Here is a 20,813-nt window from a genome sequence, read left to right as displayed (position 1 = left end):
GGATTCTCGACAAACTAGAGGAAGTGCCGAGACAGGCGGGTATTTACTTTCCATAAATTATTCCATTAGACTCTATAAGGTTTTGTCATTTAATACAGGTGACGAGAGTAATTGCGAAGATTAATTTTACGCACAAGTTTCATTTCAAACACTTGAACCAGCTCGTCACACTACCATTGGCAGACACTTCTGCGCCAATCATAAACCTGCCACTGATGAACCGTCTAATCACAAACGACGCACTGTAGGCCTCGCCAGTTTAGCAGCCGCATGAGACCAGGGCACGCGGGCCGGGTAGTAGCGCGGGCCGACGCGCGCAGCACGGCTAGTACGCCGGGTCGCCATGGCAACGCGGGTCCAGGCAGGTTGCCCGGGCGACACACAGCTGGGCCTGAGCTGCGGCGCGGCCATTCACAGGAGCGCCTGTGAGGCAGGCAGCGTGCGCGCCGCTGTGCTGCGTGTGGCATCGGCCGAGAGCGGGCTCCAGAGCATGGGGCCAGTGGCTCGCCACCTCGCCATATCACCACCTCGCCACCTCGCCACCTCGCCACCTCGCCACCTCGCAACCTTGCCACCTCATCACCTCGCCACCTCGCCACCTCGCCACCTCACCACCTCGCAACCTTGCCACCTCACCACCTCGCAACCTTGCCACCTCATCACCTCGCCACCTCGCCACCTCACCACCTCGCCACCTCACCACCTCGCAACCTTGCCACCTCGCCACCTCGCCACCTCGCCACCTCGCCACCTCGCCACCTCGCCACCACGACACCACGCCACCGCGCCACCTCACCACCTCACCACCTCGCCACCTCGCCACCTCGCAACCTTGCCACCTCATCACCTCGCCACCTCGCCACCTCGCCACCTCGCCACCTCGCCACTGCGCCACCTCGCCACCACGACACCACGCCACCTCGCCACCTCACCACCTCGCAACCTTGCCACCTCGCCACCTCGCCACCTCGCCACCTCGCCACCTCGCCACCACGACACCACGCCACCTCACCACCTCGCAACCTTGCCACCTCATCACCTCGCCACCTTGCCACCTCGCCACCTCGCCACTGCGCCACCTCGCCACCACGACACCACGCCACCTCGCCACCTCACCACCTCGCAACCTTGCCACCTCGCCACCTCGCCACCTAGCCACCTCGCCACCTCGCCACCACGACACCACGCCACCTCACCACCTCGCAACCTTGCCACCTCATCACCACGCCACCTCGCCACCTCACCACCTCGCAACCTTGCCACCTCGCCACCTCGCCACCTCGCCACCTCGCCACCTCGCCACCACGACACCACGCCACCTCACCACCTCGCAACCTTGCCACCTCGCCACCTCGCCACCATGACACCACGCTACCTCGCCACCTCGCCACCTCGCCACCTCACCACCTCGCCACCTCGCCACCTCGCCACCTCGCCACTGCGCCACTGCGCCACCTCGCTACCACGACACCACGCCACCTCGCCACCTCGCCACCTCACCACCTCGCCACCTCGCCACCTCGCCACCTCGCCACCACGACACCACGCCACCTCGCCACCTCGCCACCTCGCCACCGCGCCACCTCACCACCTCGCCACCTCGCCACCTCGCCACCTCGCCACCACGACACCACGCCACCTCGCCACCTCGCCACCTCGCCACCGCGCCACCTCACCACCTTGCCACCTCGCCACCACGACACCACGCCACCTCACCACCTCGCCACTGCGCTACCGCGCCACCTCACCACCTCGCCACCTCGCCACCACGCCACCTCGCCACCAAACCACATATCCTCAACGTAACATCACCACCTCACCACATCGCCACCTCGCCACCTCGAGATACCACCGCCTCGCCACCTCACCACCTCGCCAACTCACCACCTCGCCACCTCGCCATCTCGCCACCACACCACCTCGCCACCACGCCACTTCGCCACCTCGCCACCACGCCACCTCGTCACCTCACCACCCCGCCACCTCGAGATACCACCACCTCGCCAACTCACCACCTCGCCACCTCGTCACCTCGCCATCTCGCCACCACACCACCTCGCCACCACGCCACTTCGCCACCAAACCACATACCCACCTCGCCACATCACCACCTCACCACATCGCCACCCCGCCACCTCACCACCTCGCCACCTCCAGATACCACCACCTCGCCAAAACACCACCTCGCCATCTCGCCACCACACCACCTCACCACCTCGCCACCTCGCCACCTCGCCACAACGCCACCTCGCCACCAAACCACATACCCACCTCGCCACATCACCACCTCACCACATCGCCACCCCGCCACCTCACCACCTCGCCACCTCCAGATACCACCACCTCGCCAAAACACCACCACGCCACCTCGCCACCTCGCCACCTCGCCACCTCGCTCCGTGTAGTAATGTGCGAGGCCGACTGCAGCGTGGTGGCGCAGTTCCTGGGTCAAGTACTCAGGGAGGCTCTTTCGAATAACCAATTACCTATCTTGTTAAAAATTGATAAAAATGTCTAATAATTTTTGTTAAAAATAATTTAGAGTCCTAATTCAGCAAAAACACGAACTGGCACAAAAATTAGCATCGTTTTTCATCATTTAAATAATTTAAAAAAAAGAGAAAACATACCTGATTATCTCATTTTATTCATTAAAACAATAATAGTACATCCATCAGTTTTCAACAAAAAATAGGCAATTGCTTGATAGAATTGTGGTTGTTGAGGATCCTGACATGGACCAGCGCTACTGCGCCGTGATGTACGTCTACAGTCTGCAGTCTACTGGCGACACCGGGCCATCGTGCCTGCGCGAGTAGACATGATCCCGCAATGGATGCCCGCTACCTCCCGCAGCCTCCTGCAGGCCTGATGGACTCTGCTCTTCTCGCCGAGACCTGTCGGTCCTATGGAGTGTGAGGAGGGTTTCATATTGAAAATTATACATTTTATTTTATCTGTGATCCCAAAACGTTTTGGATTGTGTTAGTTCAAAACCAAAAAAAAGCGTTATTGTTTGAAGAAGTGAGTCACCGATTTTATTCGTACCATTATAAATATTTACGAATTGAAACGTTTAGCAAATAAGTGTTATTTTGATTGATCTAACCTGATCGCCTGTTGACCGGTAAATACAGGCTTGCTCCCACCCGGGGAGGGCAGGAGTTCACTGCCTTGTGGGATAGTCCACACCCCACACCCCACACACATGGTCCATGCAGACAGGGGGGCCAGACCGAGGCCTGAGAAGGAATCATTCATCTCCCTATCAGGCCCATTGGAACTGGCTACAATCATTACAATAATACCAACATATTTTGTAAGAAACATTTTTGAAGTGAAACTTTTTTGGACCCGATGAGAGTAAAATCCCAAGTACGGTTTTTAATGCAACGTTTTCATGAAACAATTTGGTGAAACGTTTCCAACAGAAAATTACAGATATTAGGTTCTTGGCCAAATATGTAAAGAGAGCACTATATATATATATATATATATTTTTTTTTTTGCTGGGCTCGTTTTCATTCTTCTCTTTGTGTGATGATTCGTGCTCCGCCCAATAAGAAAATAGAACCACGAAAGATTTATGAAGGAAAGAATAAGATAGAGTATGTGCGCATGCTCTTATTTCACAAAGAAAAAATGTATCCTAAACAGACAGCTGTAAGAGCTATTTGCTACCAGCGCTCTCATGTTCCTCCTTGTTCAACCAGCAGCGTAAAGAGTCCCTGCACTTCCCGCGCAGATAGCGATAACTGTACGAATTTCATATTTCGTTCAGAGAATTTACGTGATTAAAATGGCAAAATTGTTTAAATAAACAGATACACGCACAATTTTACTTTATGGTGTGAGTATTTCAAAAGTGAATGATATTAAATTAGAAACATATAATTAGTATTATAATATATGTATTAAAATGTTTCAAATTAAATTTTAGTAATGCCATAGAAATATAACTCAAAACGTGTGTACCTAAGTACACACTACTGGCGTGGGGGCAGAGCCTGGAGCCAGGGCGAGACCCAGGAGAGGCCGGGGGCGGCAGTCTGGAGGCGGCGGGTTGTGCCCCGCCGCCGGCTGTATCGACCCTCGCCCCCTGGTCCTGGGGGCGTGGGGGCAGAGCCTGGAGCCAGGGCGAGACCCAGGAGAGGCCGGGGGCGGCAGTCTGGAGGCGGCGGGTTGTGCCCCGCCGCCGGCTGTATCGACCCTCGCCCCCCTGGTCCTGGGGGCGTGGGGGCAGAGCCTGGAGCCAGGGCGAGACCCAGGAGAGGCCGGGGGCGGCAGTCTGGAGGCGGCGGGTCGTGCCCCGCCGCCGGCTGTATCGACCCTCGCCCCCCTGGTCCTGGGGGCGTGGGGGCAGAGCCTGGAGCCAGGGCGAGACCCAGGAGAGGCCGGGGGCGGCAGTCTGGAGGCGGCGGGTCGTGCCCCACCGCCGGCTGTATCGACCCTCGCCCCCCTGGTCCTGGGGGCGTGGGGGCAGAGCCTGGAGCCAGGGCGAGACCCAGGAGAGGCCGGGGGCGGCAGTCTGGAGGCGGCGGGTTGTGCCCCGCCGCCGACTGTATCGACCCTCGCCCCCTGGTCCTGGGGGCGTGGGGGCAGAGCCTGGAGCCAGGGCGAGATCCAGGAGAGGCCGGGGGCGGCAGTCTGGAGGCGGCGGGTTGTGCCCCGCCGCCGGCTGTATCGACCCTCGCCCCCCTGTTCCTGGGGGCGTGGGGGCAGAGCCTGGAGCCAGGGCGAGACCCAGGAGAGGCCGGGGGCGGCAGTCTGGAGGCGGCGGGTTGTGCCCCGCCGCCGGCTGTATCGACCCTCGCCCCCCTGGTCCTGGGGGCGTGGGGGCAGAGCCTGGAGCCAGGGCGAGACCCAGGAGAGGCCGGGGGCGGCAGTCTGGAGGCGGCGGGTTGTGCCCCGCCGCCGGCTGTATCGACCCTCCCCCCTGGTCCTGGGGGCGTGGGGGCAGAGCCTGGAGCCAGGGCGAGATCCAGGAGAGGCCGGGGGCGGCAGTCTGGAGGCGGCGGGTTGTGCCCCGCCGCCGGCTGTATTGACCCTCGCCCCCCTGGTCCTGGGGGCGTGGGGGCAGAGCCTGGAGCCAGGGCGAGACCCAGGAGAGGCCGGGGGCGGCAGTCTGGAGGCGGCGGGTTGTGCCCCGCCGCCGGCTGTATCGACCCTCCCCCCTGGTCCTGGGGGCGTGGGGGCAGAGCCTGGAGCCAGGGCGAGATCCAGGAGAGGCCGGGGGCGGCAGTCTGGAGGCGGCGGGTTGTGCCCCGCCGCCGGCTGTATCGACCCTCGCCCCCCTGGTCCTGGGGGCGTGGGGGCAGAGCCTGGAGGCAGGGCGAGACCCAGGAGAGGCCGGGGGCGGCAGTCTGGAGGCGGCGGGTTGTGCCCCGCTGCCGGCTGTATCGACCCTCCCCCCTGGTCCTGGGGGCGTGGGGGCAGAGCCTGGAGCCAGGGCGAGATCCAGGAGAGGCCGGGGGCGGCAGTCTGGAGGCGGCGGGTTGTGCCCCGCCGCCGGCTGTATCGACCCTCGCCCCCCTGGTCCTGGGGGCGTGGGGGCAGAGCCTGGAGCCAGGGCGAGACCCAGGAGAGGCCGGGGGCGGCAGTCTGGAGGCGGCGGGTCGTGCCCCACCGCCGCTGTATCGACCCGCCCCCCTGGTCCTGGGGGCGTGGGGGCAGAGCCTGGAGCCAGGGCGAGATCCAGGAGAGGCCGGGGGCGGCAGTCTGGAGGCGGCGGGTTGTGCCCCGCCGCCGGCTGTATCGACCCTCGCCCCCCATTTCCTGGGGGCGTGGGGGCAGAGCCTGGAGCCAGGGCGAGACCCAGGAGAGGCCGGGGGCGGCAGTCTGGAGGCGGCGGGTCGTGCCCCACCGCCGCTGTATCGACCCGCCCCCCTGGTCCTGGGGGCGTGGGGGCAGAGCCTGGAGCCAGGGCGAGATCCAGGAGAGGCCGGGGGCGGCAGTCTGGAGGCGGCGGGTTGTGCCCCGCCGCCGGCTGTATCGACCCTCGCCCCCCTGGTCCTGGGGGCGTGGGGGCAGAGCCTGGAGCCAGGGCGAGACCCAGGAGAGGCCGGGGGCGGCAGTCTGGAGGCGGCGGGTTGTGCCCCGCCGCCGGCTGTATCGACCCTCCCCCCTGGTCCTGGGGGCGTGGGGGCAGAGCCTGGAGCCAGGGCGAGACCCAGGAGAGGCCGGGGGCGGCAGTCTGGAGGCGGCGGGTTGTGCCCCGCCGCCGGCTGTATCGACCCGCCCCCCTGGTCCTGGGGGCGTGGGGGCAGAGCTCGCGCGCGGCAGTTCAGCGGCCCGACAATCAATACACCCACTGACCTCCATCCGCGGCGCGCGTAGCTGCTTCCAGCCGCGCTGCACCGCTCTGGCCCGAGGGGCAAGCCGCGACACTGGTCACTGTCCTGCATCACTGTCTGTGTGCTGTCTTTCGGAGTTTCCTTTCGGACGAACTGTGAGAACTGTACTTCCAGAAGATTGATTACTTTATTGCTAGGGGCAGGCCTTTTTCGCGAAAAGATCTGAAAGCGTATTAGACTGAAACAAGTTGTACGCGTACCTGTGGTTTCTTCCCTGTGATTGGCGGCCGTCTGCGAGAGAAGTCGTTGCCTTATTTGACCCGAGCCACTAAGGACTCGTTTGCTCCCGCACTGATTCGCTGTGATTGGTGTTGTAACAATCGATATGTAACTGGGAGAAACTCACCCAATCACGAAACACAGACAATGCTACAGTGTGTTGACTTTCATCTAGTCTCGAAATCTTTTCGCGAAATCTGCATGCCCCTATTTATTGTTATGGTGATGATATTAGCCTTGTAATTTTACTGGGGAATTCTCACACTGGCATGGGAAATAAGGCAGAAAATATTACGAAGGGTTGAGAAGAGAATCAAGCATCGTAAACTAATGGTTTTCACCAGAGACATTTTAAGGCATCCTGCTCAATGGAAGTCTATAACCTTTTCCGATCATACGTTAGCAAGGAAAACCAATAAAGATACAACAAACGGTCAAGTTTCTGGATGTGATGATTGAGACGAAGCAGAACTCACTGAACACACCTTGTACGCCTTCCAGAAATTTCTTCTTCCAAAAGTAACGCAGTACCACACCAGTGAATTAGGGACTAGAATTTAGAACGCTGATGGTTTTTAATGAAGGGTTATTCCTGGGTATTATAACGTACGCATCGCTGGTATTGGCTGAGGTATCCACACAGTCCCATAGAAGATGAAGACTACGGAGGACCTAGGTAACAGTTTTACTTGCAGTAATAAAGGCATATACAACCATTCATGCAATTGCCACACAGGTACTAGCTGTAGCTGTATCCATAGACCTACTAATAATGAAGATCTATAATTTCCAAGATCAGCCTATTTAGGAAGATATCTGTGGAATAAATATTATACTTAATTAAATTAACAATATAAACTTGGCAAGAGTGATGGACTACTTCTGAAACACGTACAGTATCTTCCCTGAAGTACGTGCTAGTCTATAAAATAAATGGACGACCATTGTCACTACGACTCAAAGTACTTGTCCGGTCACGGTATCTTTAAAACTAAACTTAACCAATTCCAGTTAGTCCCCACACAAATCTGTGAAACACAAGATACACTGGAACATCAACTGTATTATTGTCACAAGTGCGATGACATCATAAATACATGTACGGGAAAATTCCTAAATATTGGAATGCAACCAGATAACTTGAAAGATATTGATAAAAAATCACACCACTTTAGAATGTAATAAGTAGAGTCCCGGAAATTTCGCGGATTCCTCTGGCCTCAGGATAGAATTCAAAGTTATAGGTTTGCTCGACGCATGTTTACTTTCCCATTGGTTGATTTCTTAGTAAGAACATTTTTATCCTTGTTATTTGGCACTACCTGATTCGCTTACTTCTCTCCTAGCTGGACATCGTTGGCTCACGGTCATAGAGGGGCGTGTCCAAGTAACTGCGGGCCAATCATGAACACAGTGCGACAGTGTGGAGGTTTTCATTCTAGCTTGCGACTAAATGAATGCGCGAAAACTCCGTGGCTCTAGTAATAAGAAATGGTTAAGAATATCGGGACTATAATGGAACAATTCGATCGATGGTACAGAGGGAATGTTTAACGCTGCTGAAAATGACTACAGACTGAAATATTACTTGATTATAGAATAAATTTGAAGACCTTACAGTAAAGAAAAGGAAGGCAAAGTGTGCTATGAAGATAAAGGATTGTATAATGTTGCAGGGAAGAAAATGAAACATACAAATAACTTCTAAGAAACCAGCTTAGGAGAACAAGAAGATTTAAAAACTTTTAGAGTTAAATAAAAGCTAACTGTGCAGAGATGCCTAATAAAAATTGGAATTATATGGTGGAATAAGAAGATGGAGAATATAGAAGAAATATACTATTTATCAACATGTGGAAGTGAAGAGAACAATCTTTAGTGCTGATATTAATTGGGAAGTCTAAAAATGTTGAGAATGAAGACGAAATATCTATACAACTCCTAGTACATGGGAATCGAATATCTGAACTAGTAAGATCTCGTAATCAATAATCTAGAAGAATATAAACTTTTGGCTGATGAACACATAACTGGCCTATGATAGATGATAGTGGGGCCTATATTAATTATAGTATGCCTATACTAGATTACAGTATAGCCTATACAGTAAGATAGTGGAACATATAAATATAATAGTGGAGCCTATATTAAATATAATGGACCCTATACTAAATATATTGGGGCTTATACTAAATTATAGTAAGGACTATACTAAATATAGTGGTCATATACTAGATGATATTGGGCCATATTCTTAATATAGTGGGGCCTATTCTTAATATAGTGGGGCCTATTCTTAATATAGTGGGGCCTATTCTTAACATATAAGTGCCTATTCAAAATATATTGGGGTCTATACTAGATGATAGTGGATACTATACTAAGTATAATAGAGCCTATACCAAATATAGTGAAAAACTACACTAAATATAGTGGGCCCTATAGAAATGATAGTAAGGCCTATACTTGACGATAGTGGGCGTATACTTTATATATTAGGGCCTATAATAAATAATAGTGGAGCCTATACTAGACGATAATGGGTCTATACTACATAATAGTGGAGCATATACTAAATATAACGGAGCCTAAACTAAATATAGAGGAGCCTATACTAAATATAGAGGAGCCTATACTAAATATAGTGGGGTCTATAATATATAATAGTGGGGCCTATACTAGAGGATAGTGGGGCATATGCCAAATACAATGGGGCCTATACTAGAGGTCATTCCCAGTTTCAACTTGCCACTGCGCTATACCACTCTGCATGCAAGTATACAAGTATAATGACTTTAATTGTATTATGTTCAATTTGGTGACATCTAACAAAAACGTTTTTGTGCCGCACAAAAACACTAAGTTTAAGACTCATTTTTATATAAGATCGGTTTTTACCCACCATGCTTTATTTAGTTTCACTGTCACTAGTTTTGTTTTAGGAAGGTTGCTCGTAATTGCTTGTAATGTTTTGTTGCGAATCTTGTCGCCAAATATACAGTAGTTTATTCGTATTTAATATGACTTAATTGATTAGCTACACCTCACACATGGTTGCTCTCTAGCTACCAGCGGGCAGCGCCTTTCCCCCGGGTTTTAAGGAGGTAACATCTCCACCTCACTAATTACAAAACACACTACACTCTTTGAAGAAATACAAAACTATTTCGAAAATGGCGGGTTAAAAAATAAATCGTAAATTCACTTCTGGTGAGTGAGATTGACGCAAGTATTAAAACAAAGATATTAATTATAAATATCTGGGTTACTTTTTACAAACAAAAAATAACAAGCACAAAAAATCCCCAGTAAAATAAAAATCTGAGTGTAATAACTACGGACTTCAAAAATTCGCGTTTCCAATGACCTCCAGCATAGACTGCACAGTCCTCTGTACACTCGGGCAAATGTCTCCTGTTCATTGGCTGCCGTGTGGTGGTACGTCTTTACTGGTAACCTGTGATTCGATCATTCTTTAGCTGAGGGTTTCTAATTCCACGAGTGTTCTCTATAAACTATATGCCAATAGCGGAAGCAACTATGTGATATATATATTTGAATGTCATACTATCGCGAGATGAATCCGTGAATTATTTTGGTCCTCAATAATATTTGTCCTTGAGGTCGGCCCTGTTCTCTCCTGGCGGGAGGTGGTTGGCTCGCGGTCGCGGGGGGGCGTGGCCTAGAGACTGCGGTGCGAAGGCTTGCCACCACATGCTGGTATCTCATACTATGCTTATTTTGAAGCACGGACATCGGTCGCATTGAGCACTGTGGTAGCGAGGTTAAGTGCAGTAGGCCGAACAGGGGTGAAACCAGCCTCGTTCCTTTCTGGGAGCTGGAGAGCATTGACGTCACAGGTACCCCCCCTCCAGCGGCGGCCTGGAAGTGTCATGTCCACCCCCCTCCCCTCCGCGGGCCGCAGACATAGCGGGCTGTCGCCAGCATGCTTCTGTAAATCAACAACCCCTGCCACACCGACCCCCCACAGCCCGCTCCCGGCTGGCAGTAGGCAGCTACTGTGCCTCGCCTGCACCTAGTGGCTGGCAGAAGGGAGCTACTGTGCCTCGCCTGCACCTAGTGGCTGGCAGTAGGCAGCTACTGTGCCTCGCCTGCACCTAGTGGCTGGCAGTAGGCAGCTACTGTAGCTCGCCTGCACCTAGTGGCTGGCAGTAGGCAGCTACTGTGCCTCGCCTGCACCTAGTGGCTGGCAGTAGGCAGCTACTGTGCCTCGCCTGCACCTAGTGGCTGGCAGTAGGCAGCTACTGTGCCTCGCCTGCACCTAGTGGCTGGCAGTAGGCAGCTACTGTAGCTCGCCTGCACCTAGTGGCTGGCAGTAGGCAGCTACTGTGCCTCGCCTGCACCTAGTGGCTGGCAGTAGGCAGCTACTGTAGCTCGCCTGCACCTAGTGGCTGGCAGTAGGCAGCTACTGTAGCTCGCCTGCACCTAGTGGCTGGCAGTAGGCAGCTACTGTGCCTCGCCTGCACCTAGTGGCTGGCAGTAGGCAGCTACTGTGCCTCGCCTGCACCTAGTGGCTGGCAGTAGGCAGCTACTGTGCCTCGCCTGCACCTAGTGGCTGGCAGTAGGCAGCTACTGTGCCTCGCCTGCACCTAGTGGCTGGCAGTAGGCAGCTACTGTGCCTCGCCTGCACCTAGTGGCTGGCAGTAGGCAGCTACTGTGCCTCGCCTGCACCTAGTGGCAGGCAGTAGGCAGCTACTGTGCCTCGCCTGCACCTAGTGGCTGGCAGTAGGCAGCTACTGTAGCTCGCCTGCACCTAGTGGCTGGCAGTAGGCAGCTACTGTGCCTCGCCTGCACCTAGTGGCTGGCAGTAGGCAGCTACTGTGCCTCGCCTGCACCTAGTGGCTGGCAGTAGGCAGCTACTGTGCCTCGCCTGCACCTAGTGGCTGGCAGTAGGCAGCTACTGTGCCTCGCCTGCACCTAGTGGCTGGCAGTAGGCAGCTACTGTGCCTCGCCTGCACCTAGTGGCTGGCAGTAGGCAGCTACTGTGCCTCGCCTGCACCTAGTGGCTGGCAGTAGGCAGCTACTGTGCCTCGCCTGCACCTAGTGGCTGGCAGTAGGCAGCTACTGTGCCTCGCCTGCACCTAGTGGCTGGCAGTAGGCAGCTACTGTGCCTCGCCTGCACCTAGTGGCTGGCAGTAGGCAGCTACTGTGCCTCGCCTGCACCTAGTGGCTGGCAGTAGGCAGCTACTGTGCCTCGCCTGCACCTAGTGGCTGGCAGTAGGCAGCTACTGTGCCTCGCCTGCACCTAGTGGCTGGCAGTAGGCAGCTACTGTGCCTCGCCTGCACCTAGTGGCTGGCAGTAGGCAGCTACTGTGCCTCGCCTGCACCTAGTGGCTGGCAGTAGGCAGCTACTGTGCCTCGCCTGCACCTAGTGGCTGGCAGTAGGCAGCTACTGTGCCTCGCCTGCACCTAGTGGCTGGCAGTAGGCAGCTACTGTGCCTCGCCTGCACCTAGTGGCTGGCAGTAGGCAGCTACTGTGCCTCGCCTGCACCTAGTGGCTGGCAGTAGGCAGCTACTGTGCCTCGCCTGCACCTAGTGGCTGGCAGTAGGCAGCTACTGTGCCTCGCCTGCACCTAGTGGCTGGCAGTAGGCAGCTACTGTGCCTCGCCTGCACCTAGTGGCTGGCAGTAGGCAGCTACTGTAGCTCGCCTGCACCTAGTGGCTGGCAGTAGGCAGCTACTGTAGCTCGCCTGCACCTAGTGGCTGGTAGTAGGCAGCTACTGTGCCTCGCCTGCACCTAGTGGCTGGCAGCATGGCCTTGCTGGGCCGGGCCAGTCAGCACACGCTGGCTTCCGCACTGGGTGACATGCAGCCCAGAGCAACTCAACCAATCACGAAACACAGACGATGCTGCTATGTTTACAAAACTTAGCTAGTCACGCTTAGCGAAAAATTGCACGTACGCAGTGTTATTATTACTATCAAAAAAATCTGACCCAAAAATATAAATATAACTAAAGCATCAAAACCATCACCAGTAAAATATTGGAATTAATAAGATGTCTACAATATGCGCGCCCACACTAGTTCATTCACACCAAAGCTGTACGCAAAGCTGTATTCTCTCTCTCTCATGCCCCTGCTCTCAGTCGAGTGTCCTCTCAGAAATCAGTCAGTGGAAATGCTAAAGTTGGTAGACCTGATACCAGAAAAAGTACGGATCCCAGTGATTATACCTACTGTGGTTAGAGATAATGATTGTCGCGAAAATGTTGAAAGCTTAGATATGTTGCAATCAACTGTAACTTCGTTTAATTTAAATTTTTTGAAGAAATACAGACAAACTCAGCCGCGTGTTCATCACGATCAAATAAGTTTGAGACGTACGACTTACGTTTTAAAATGCTTCCGAAGGCGGGTATACGACTTTGAAGTTGGAGCTAAACAACATTTATATTGTAAATATTGGAACAAGTATTTAAGCTGGAAATTACTTAATTAAGATAATTGGGGGTGGTAACGAGGCACAAAAGTAAGTGAAATAAAATAGTGTTATTTAAATCTATTTTAATTAAATAATTTAACGACAGCGTAAATATTCACGGTGAATGTATAACACCGTTCTATTTAATATTATCCAGTCGCTCCGTGTTCTATATTAAATACTTTCTCTATTATTCACAATAAACATGTTATTTTCCAGTTTCAAATACGTATGCCATTCTTGGGAAGCTAGTCGTATATATTTTTACAACTTTTTTGGTTGTAATGAATCCGCAGGTAATATATTTTCTGTTGTATTCATACTCACTCTTTATACTTCGATCGACTTCGTTATTTCAGTGACAATATTGAATGTTCTTTGTAGAGTGTGATTTGTCAAGTGCCGAACAAGATCATTGTTTTAGAAAATAACTGTTATAAACATAAACAGAGAGTATTTAAACATATCAAACAGTTAATATTTCCTGCGATGATTTGTTATCTCTAAATATTGTTACCTTGACACAACACGATAGACTCGAGGCTCGACGTTACCTCTCGGCTGTGCCTAAACGTGTGATTCGTATCAAATAGGAAAAAGGGCAAAACTCAAAAGGTTTTAAATGTAAAGCATTCTATTCTCCCAGTTCGTAAAGGTTTTGCAGTCTAACTTGGTTGTAAACATTCCATGACATAGTAGGTTCGCTCAAAAATAGAGCCGTGTCAATAATATCTTTGAATGTAACAGTACGTTAAAAAATGACGTGGAACTAATTTATTCTGTTATAATTTTAGAACTACATATTTTGTCAGCTATTAGGTATATCAAAAAAATTATAATGCAATTTTTACCTTGAAGATGAGGCACCTGGGTATTCTCATCTCGCGGGATAACCTGCTCTGCCAGAGTTGATGTGTTTCTCTGAGGCAATCTAGCTTTGGTGCTATCTCTTTAATTTATTACAGCAAAATTTAAAATATATTTCTCTATATTTTTTCCCCCATCAACCAACTTCCACTAAATGACGTTTTCCATTAACGGCTCTTCTCTTCTTCAGAGGCCTTCTTCCCTTCCCCTTGCCTAGCAGGGAACCTGAGCAACGCCTTATTTTCATAGCTTCTTTAATTAACCATGTTCTCGGCTTCCCCGAGCTCCGCCCCCGCCTCGCCCCTGTATCCCCGGCCCTCGCCCCTCGCAAGTTGTGTCCGCTGCCAATACTATAAGAGACTGCTCGACAAAACACTATATATACATTTGTGATCTCATTCAAAGGGATACAGAATCGTCAATTCGGATTCAGGAGACGTTGTAGCACTGAGAAAGTTGTTTGCAGACATAAAAGAATAATTAAACAAAACAGAATGCAGTTGTGTATTTGGAGTGACGCTTGATGCAGCAGGTGCCTTCGACAACGTCTGCTGGCCCAGAGTTCTGTGGAGACTAAACTGTCAGGACGCCACGCCAGTGTCTGTGCGACAGCACGAGTGGTAGCTGCACCTGTACACTTGGAGGAGCCGGCTGTGAAGAGACCCTGGCTACAGGCTGGCCACAAGGGTCCGCCTTAGGTTCTATTCTGTGGAATGTACATTTTGGTAAGTTACGCAGACAAGATCTGCCTTAATAGTGTATCATCTTCGGATACGCCGATGATGGCCTGATTCTGTTTTCAGTCCTGACGAGACGTGATATGGAGACCAATAAAGAACGCTCACTTGATATAATACATAGAAGGACTATAGAAATTAAACTCAATATAGCACCCGAGAATATGGATGCAATGCTTATTAAAGGTCTAATTTCAGTAAACAACAGCTTTATGATTTTGATTTTCTATCTCAATCTGCACATAACTTGACATTATTGTACGCAAAAGAAAATTTAGTTATAATTACTCATTTAAAATATGAGATTTTGTGCTAGTTAAATAAAGCTGACATTCAAATGCTATACTATTGCAGTAGTGCAATTTATGAGACAGTTACCAATACAAGAGTGTTGAAATCTTTATGTAAAATATCAGTTAGATTCTACAAAATCCTCTACTTCAAACATTTGAATATCAAAATTTCAAAAATTACTCGGCTTAGTAAAGTCGATAAAGATGTTATTCAATAATAACGTTACAATAATAGTTATCTCTGGTATCCTCTGAGTATATGGGTAAAAAATGCATCAAGTCCAAAAATGCATGGTTGAATAAAAGCACTTAAATAGGCTGTAAAAAAATGAGAATTTGCTATGAAGAATTAAAACAGACGTTAAAATGATACTTCATGAACTTATGTCACTACTCAAAATTACACACAACACATTATAACCATACACAAATAGCAATATAACAAAATGTACCTTATTACATATCATCGTGTTTCCTACATGAGGAAATGATAGTTTTCGTCTATAGTTGATGACTGTGATACGGTATTTATCTGGACTAAAAACTAAATTATCATGATCATTTCAAGTGTGTGTTCAAGACGCTATTACTTTTATTCCACAAGCTGAGAAACGTTATCCCTACAAATTGGGGACTTGACTTCAGAACATTATCTACCATTTACAATGGAGTCTACATATGCATTCTGACATATGTAGCAGCCGCATTGGCGCAAGCTGTTCAACATACCCATATGAGACAAAAGATACTTTTATCCCGGAAAGTAGTTTTCATAATGATTATGAAAGTGTACAGAACGATTTCAACAGGGGTTTCCAAACTGGACACATGATTCTCGGAGTGCAGCAGCGCAGACCACTTCGGCTCCAGGACTCTGCTCTGAGGCTGTGGACCACTCTCCCACTAGTCGCAGTCAGTTCTTGAATCTCATAGCAAACCCGTAACAGCTGGGTGGCTGCGTGGTTCTTACTGATTTGGATAATTAAAATACTACACAAAGCCAGTAAAGACATATTTTGTTCATGTAACTGGTTTCCACTTCCACTGCAGTTAATGGCGGACACTCACAACGATTCTGATCAACGTCAGTTAAATTTGTTCACTTAATGTGATGCGGTTCATTTCCCCACACACATTCTTGTACATACAGAAAATAAATATATCTTCCAACAACAAACTATTCTTAGTTAGCTTCTTAGAAGTTCAATTGGATATATTGTAGTAGTGAAGCTCATCAAGACAAGACGCTTCCGCTTATGTCAAAGGCTAAAGCAATACCCTCTGTTCCAAACGAAAATCTTTCAGTCCATCGTCTTGTTTTTCATGCTAATAATTCGTAATATAAGAACGCTCATAGAACAATAGGTACATTACACTACCAAGAATTATTTTGTAACGACAAAGTGCCTTACGAGTAAAATATTTACACACCTTTGTTTTAGTTAAATAAAAAATTAAATTTTATATTTTTTCTGCGTAGAGATTTTCCCACGAAATAGCAAATGCCCCACTTATAAGCGACGCCGAGAGACCCGGAAATATGGCGGCCAAGACAGATTTGTTCTGCTTCCTTTATCCTCACTCATTTGAACATGGCTGTTGTCTCCGGGGGAATACATTTTAGTGTTGAAAAGCCTGATTGTGATAGGTCCATTCATTTTCTGTTTGTTTGCTATTGGTTTAGACACATAATAAGTAAGGACGGGAGCGTCTTGTGGTGGGATGTTACCTTGGTGGCGGTCATTTTTGAAGCGGGGAAATGTGGTATCCAATCCGAGTGCGAGTTCACTGAAATAAAAAAGATCGACATTCAACGTTGCTTCCGACTACTCGTTGGAGTGTCAGACCAACTGTGGCCCTATCGAAGATGTCTTCAAAGCATGGACGTGTTAGGAGTCTAACTCGTCGTTAATGAGTTTACAAAAATTCCTGGGTCTGTAATCATTGCCGGTGTGGCGTACAGTTCCAGTGCGAGTGAAGTTGAAGTGACGCGAAACTGATAGCTTCACGTTGTGCGCATGCCCATCTATGACTTTGACAACACGTCCTCTTGTTACGTCACTGCTGTCAAGACGAGTCATCCTGCAGTCTTGTTCACATGGTAAACTTCCTCCGCCGGTGAAGTCGGACTGACACTCGCATATTGTGCAAATCCTTCGTCGTATGACGGCTAATATAAACTGGACAGTGGTCGAAGGACGCCGCAGAAGTCTGGGTCGTCACCCGCTCTGGAAGACGAAATCGCTTCAAGAGAACTCGCCCGGTGTCATTACCATTTAAATTGCCGCTGGATTCTTTAATTTCGACCAATTTATTCAGCGGGCGAAGCGTGGCACGGCAATCTAATTTCTCCAGAGTTGTTGACGAACAGCTATGGACCGCGACATTTTGGACTGCTCACGCTGCTAGGTGCAAGCGTGCTCTCTGCCGGCCGAGACATGTTACACGACAGCTCGCGTAGCAGCCGGACACCAGCAACGTTCGCTGTTAAATAAAAGTATTAATACATATTTCATTTTAAATTGTTTGATGCAGGTATTTAATAAACTGTAGCAATTGTCAACGTCATCATACCAGCGATCATGATCACTGTAATTACTATGAGCACTATCATTTCCATTCATTGTAGCATGTCGATTAAAGATTTTTGATCTTAGAGTTTTATCAACGACTTCTGTCTTTGCAGCTTCAAATTATTCTATATTGTACTCACTTTCTATAAAGCTGGTGTTGTCATGGTTTACAGCATTATTATTCCATACTTCAACTTTTGTAACAAAAATAAATCAGTGTGTATAGGGACCTTAAATATTAGCGGATTCCTTTCGCAATAGGGTAAAAAACAATTTGTACATCTTTAAACTGCTACCAATATTGGCACAAGATTATTGGGAATTCGTCTGGCCAGTAAGAAACACTAATCTAAAGGAGTGGCGAATCAAAGGCTACCTAGCCATTGTGTTGCCAATGAACTGGTGGCATTTTCCCGAATATACCGACTGTGGAGTCTATCGTAAAGAGAATTTAAAAACCGCGAATTTTTTTTGTCTCTAGTTGTACATACAGTTTAAAAGTATCAAATATTTTGCGCGAATCTCCAGCTAAAGTATCCCACTCTTGTTCCGGAGACAATTCATGGTAACGTCTGTGTTGAAAGTTATCTGGCAGCGGTCCAGTGGCCACTTGTAGCGCCGCAGCAGCGACTGTGCCCAGCGGCCTTCGCTGTGACCCTCGCAGACCCCGACTGCGCGAGTACAGACGGCAGCTCGTCATGGCCACACTCCACAGAGGCATGGCGTTACCAGGTTGTCACGAAGTTGAAACGCTCTGCCAACGAAATTCGCAACGATCAAGATGAGAGCGCTAACTGAGGAGATGGGAAGTTGGTCCATGAGTGGAGCCCTCGGTGGCAAGTTGGCATCATAGTTCACTTGCACACCTGTTCACTTACTTGCTCACTTGTCTACTTGCATACATTATTATACATGTTTATACCTCAAGATGGAGTTTCACTTCTTTGTGATTGTTTACTTTTTGCATGAGTTTCCCTGATTAAGTGTTTAATGTGTGATTAGTAGATTAAGTGTATACCAATTGTATCTCTATTTTGGCCTACGTTAGAGACACTTTTGATTGTAATTATACTATCTTGCTTAAAGTTTTACACCTTTCATTTATCGATGACAATGATTTGAATCCGTAAAAAAATACGGTTTGATAATCTCTAGAATAAATTCCACAGTATATTGAATACTGGTGAAAATATCACTTATTCATTGGCTGCTGAATAGCATGACGTATCAGTATCAACTGGCCAGATTGTGATTTGGTGGTTCTTTGTTTGATGGTCTCTCTTTGGTCCGAATTCCCCCGGATAGACGTTGAGCCAATAGCAGATGCAGCACAAAGGTACAGGTACTTCAGTTGTAGCCTATCAGTAAGTTAATCGGTTAATCTTCCTGTCTCTAGCCATAGCTAGAGCCACGATTATTGCGAAGGTTCGTTTCACTTCAGGTTAGACACAACCTGCGTGTGTGTGGTCAAGCCTTTAAAGAATTGTTATTAATTGACAACAAGGTTACACGTGGAGCACACTTTGGCGGGGACACACGTTACTGGGACTAGCCTAGGGGCGTCAAGGATGTGTTAAAAGCCCTACAGTCCAATCATCAACATAAGCCAGATGCTTCAAGTCAAGTGAAATAATCGCGTATCTACCTATTATTTGTGTCGGTTGATTTTTGACACGGGTCGGATCAACATAAAGCAGTTACCGTAAGTACCACTGAAAGCCTACTTTCCGTCCAAAAAGAGTTAAAATGTTAATAATTGCTATACAAATTCGTTTCAGCAACAAAAACCTACAATGTTTTAAGGAGTATATTGATGCAAAACCTTTACACGTTAAAGGTTTCGCTGCCAATAACTTTTCACAGGAAAATTTCTTCAGTAGTCAACATGTAGTTCTCGATTAAGTGAATCCGACATTTCTGGAGGCAGATGTGCTTAACGCTCACTAGACTGCAACAAGGTGAGGTCGGTCTCACCTCGACCCAAAAGGTCAAGGTTAAACTTGCTGGCTCAGTTGGGGCCTAACTTGCATATTTAATTCAAAACATAAATGAAAATAACATAACTCCACAACATTTTGAGGAGTGGCAGAAAATCAACAAGAGCATAAGAAGTTATATTCATTTGAATTTTATTTTTCTTTAGTGCCAAATTTATAATTTTCAAAAAATATAATTTTATTTATACATATAATATTTATCTCTTCTTAAACATCAAGTATAAAAGTTTTGTTATTAAAAATACAAGAGATGTATTTTAAAAAAAAAGAGCAAAAATTAAAGGCTATGGTGAAAATTACAATGAATTCTAACTGTCATTAGCCTGTATCGAAATGTCAACACGTTAATAAATGGAAATGAGTGGTAACAAAAAATTAATTGTTTTTAAGTAAATTATTGTTTGAGATAATGTCTTTGGAGATCAAAATTATTTTCCAGAAACTAAGATGCCATTAAGACAATTAAAATCGTTAGAGCAGAAGGTGCAGAAAGGTGATAAAGGTGCACCACGGAATTTAATTTTATGAGCACCGAAGTTCAACGCATTACTAACTCTCATATTTAAACAGGTGCATCATTAAATAGGGAAAATCCATATAGATATAATAATACTACAAGAAAGTGACAGTAAAATCACAAAAATCAGACATTTTGACCATGAAAATACTGGCCTTTATAAAAACAACAATACTTAGCTCTTAAAACCTCCATCATCTCGGGACCCCCTCACCCCTCCTCTCTCAGTTCTGTCTGTGTCGTGTCTCTAGTCAAACCTAGAGTGTGCATACCCTACAATCCCCTGGGAGTTCGGAACCTCCGAGAACATTCTCCACTGGTCTGTATTACACCTGGCACAGTCTCTATCAAGGCGAGGCTTCCGTTTGTACTCTTCTTCTTTACAAACTCTCGACCTGTCCGGTTGGTACCACTGAGTCTTTCCTGGAGACGAGACGCCCAGGTACCTGTTATGTGGTTGCTCTCAATGTTCACATAGCAGTTCCATATCTGTGACTCGATACTGTTTATTGTGACGAGTCTCCACACTAATTATTAGATAAGGTTAACTCTCCTTATTATTTATGTCAACTGCATTTTTAGGGCACGGCACATAAAGACATAACATTGAAGTGGTTGGTGAGCTCGCGCGCGGTCTGGCAACTAGGCCCAGCGTGGCAAGGGATTGTAGTCTCCTTCATGGACCAGCGGCGCCCAGCCTCCCCTCCGCGACCTCGTCTGCTTGGGAGATGGCCGCTCTCCGCCCGGGGCTGCACGCGCAGAGTTTTAACGCTTCTTTGAGCGCGACAATCCACTCCAGCCTCCTTTTATCC

At 48.7% G+C, this 20,813-nt stretch overlaps 1 protein-coding gene across 1 annotated transcript; it reads left to right on the top strand.

The window, feature by feature from the left end:
• Window positions 1-343: 343 nt before the first annotated feature.
• Window positions 344-6,336, top strand: LOC134532331 (collagen, type I, alpha 1a-like). The gene is made up of 4 exons (XM_063368752.1): window positions 344-642; window positions 1,846-2,452; window positions 4,049-4,561; window positions 4,603-6,336. The coding sequence occupies exons 1-4, from the start codon at window positions 344-346 to the stop codon at window positions 6,334-6,336; spliced, it is 3,153 nt and encodes a 1,050-aa protein (XP_063224822.1).
• Window positions 6,337-20,813: the final 14,477 nt, after the last annotated feature.

Source organism: Bacillus rossius, chromosome 5 (assembly GCF_032445375.1).
Source record: "Bacillus rossius redtenbacheri isolate Brsri chromosome 5, Brsri_v3, whole genome shotgun sequence".
Taxonomy (NCBI): domain Eukaryota; kingdom Metazoa; phylum Arthropoda; class Insecta; order Phasmatodea; family Bacillidae; genus Bacillus; species Bacillus rossius.
Note: the sequence above shows the minus strand (reverse complement) of the source record. Positions and strands in the feature narration are given on the sequence as shown.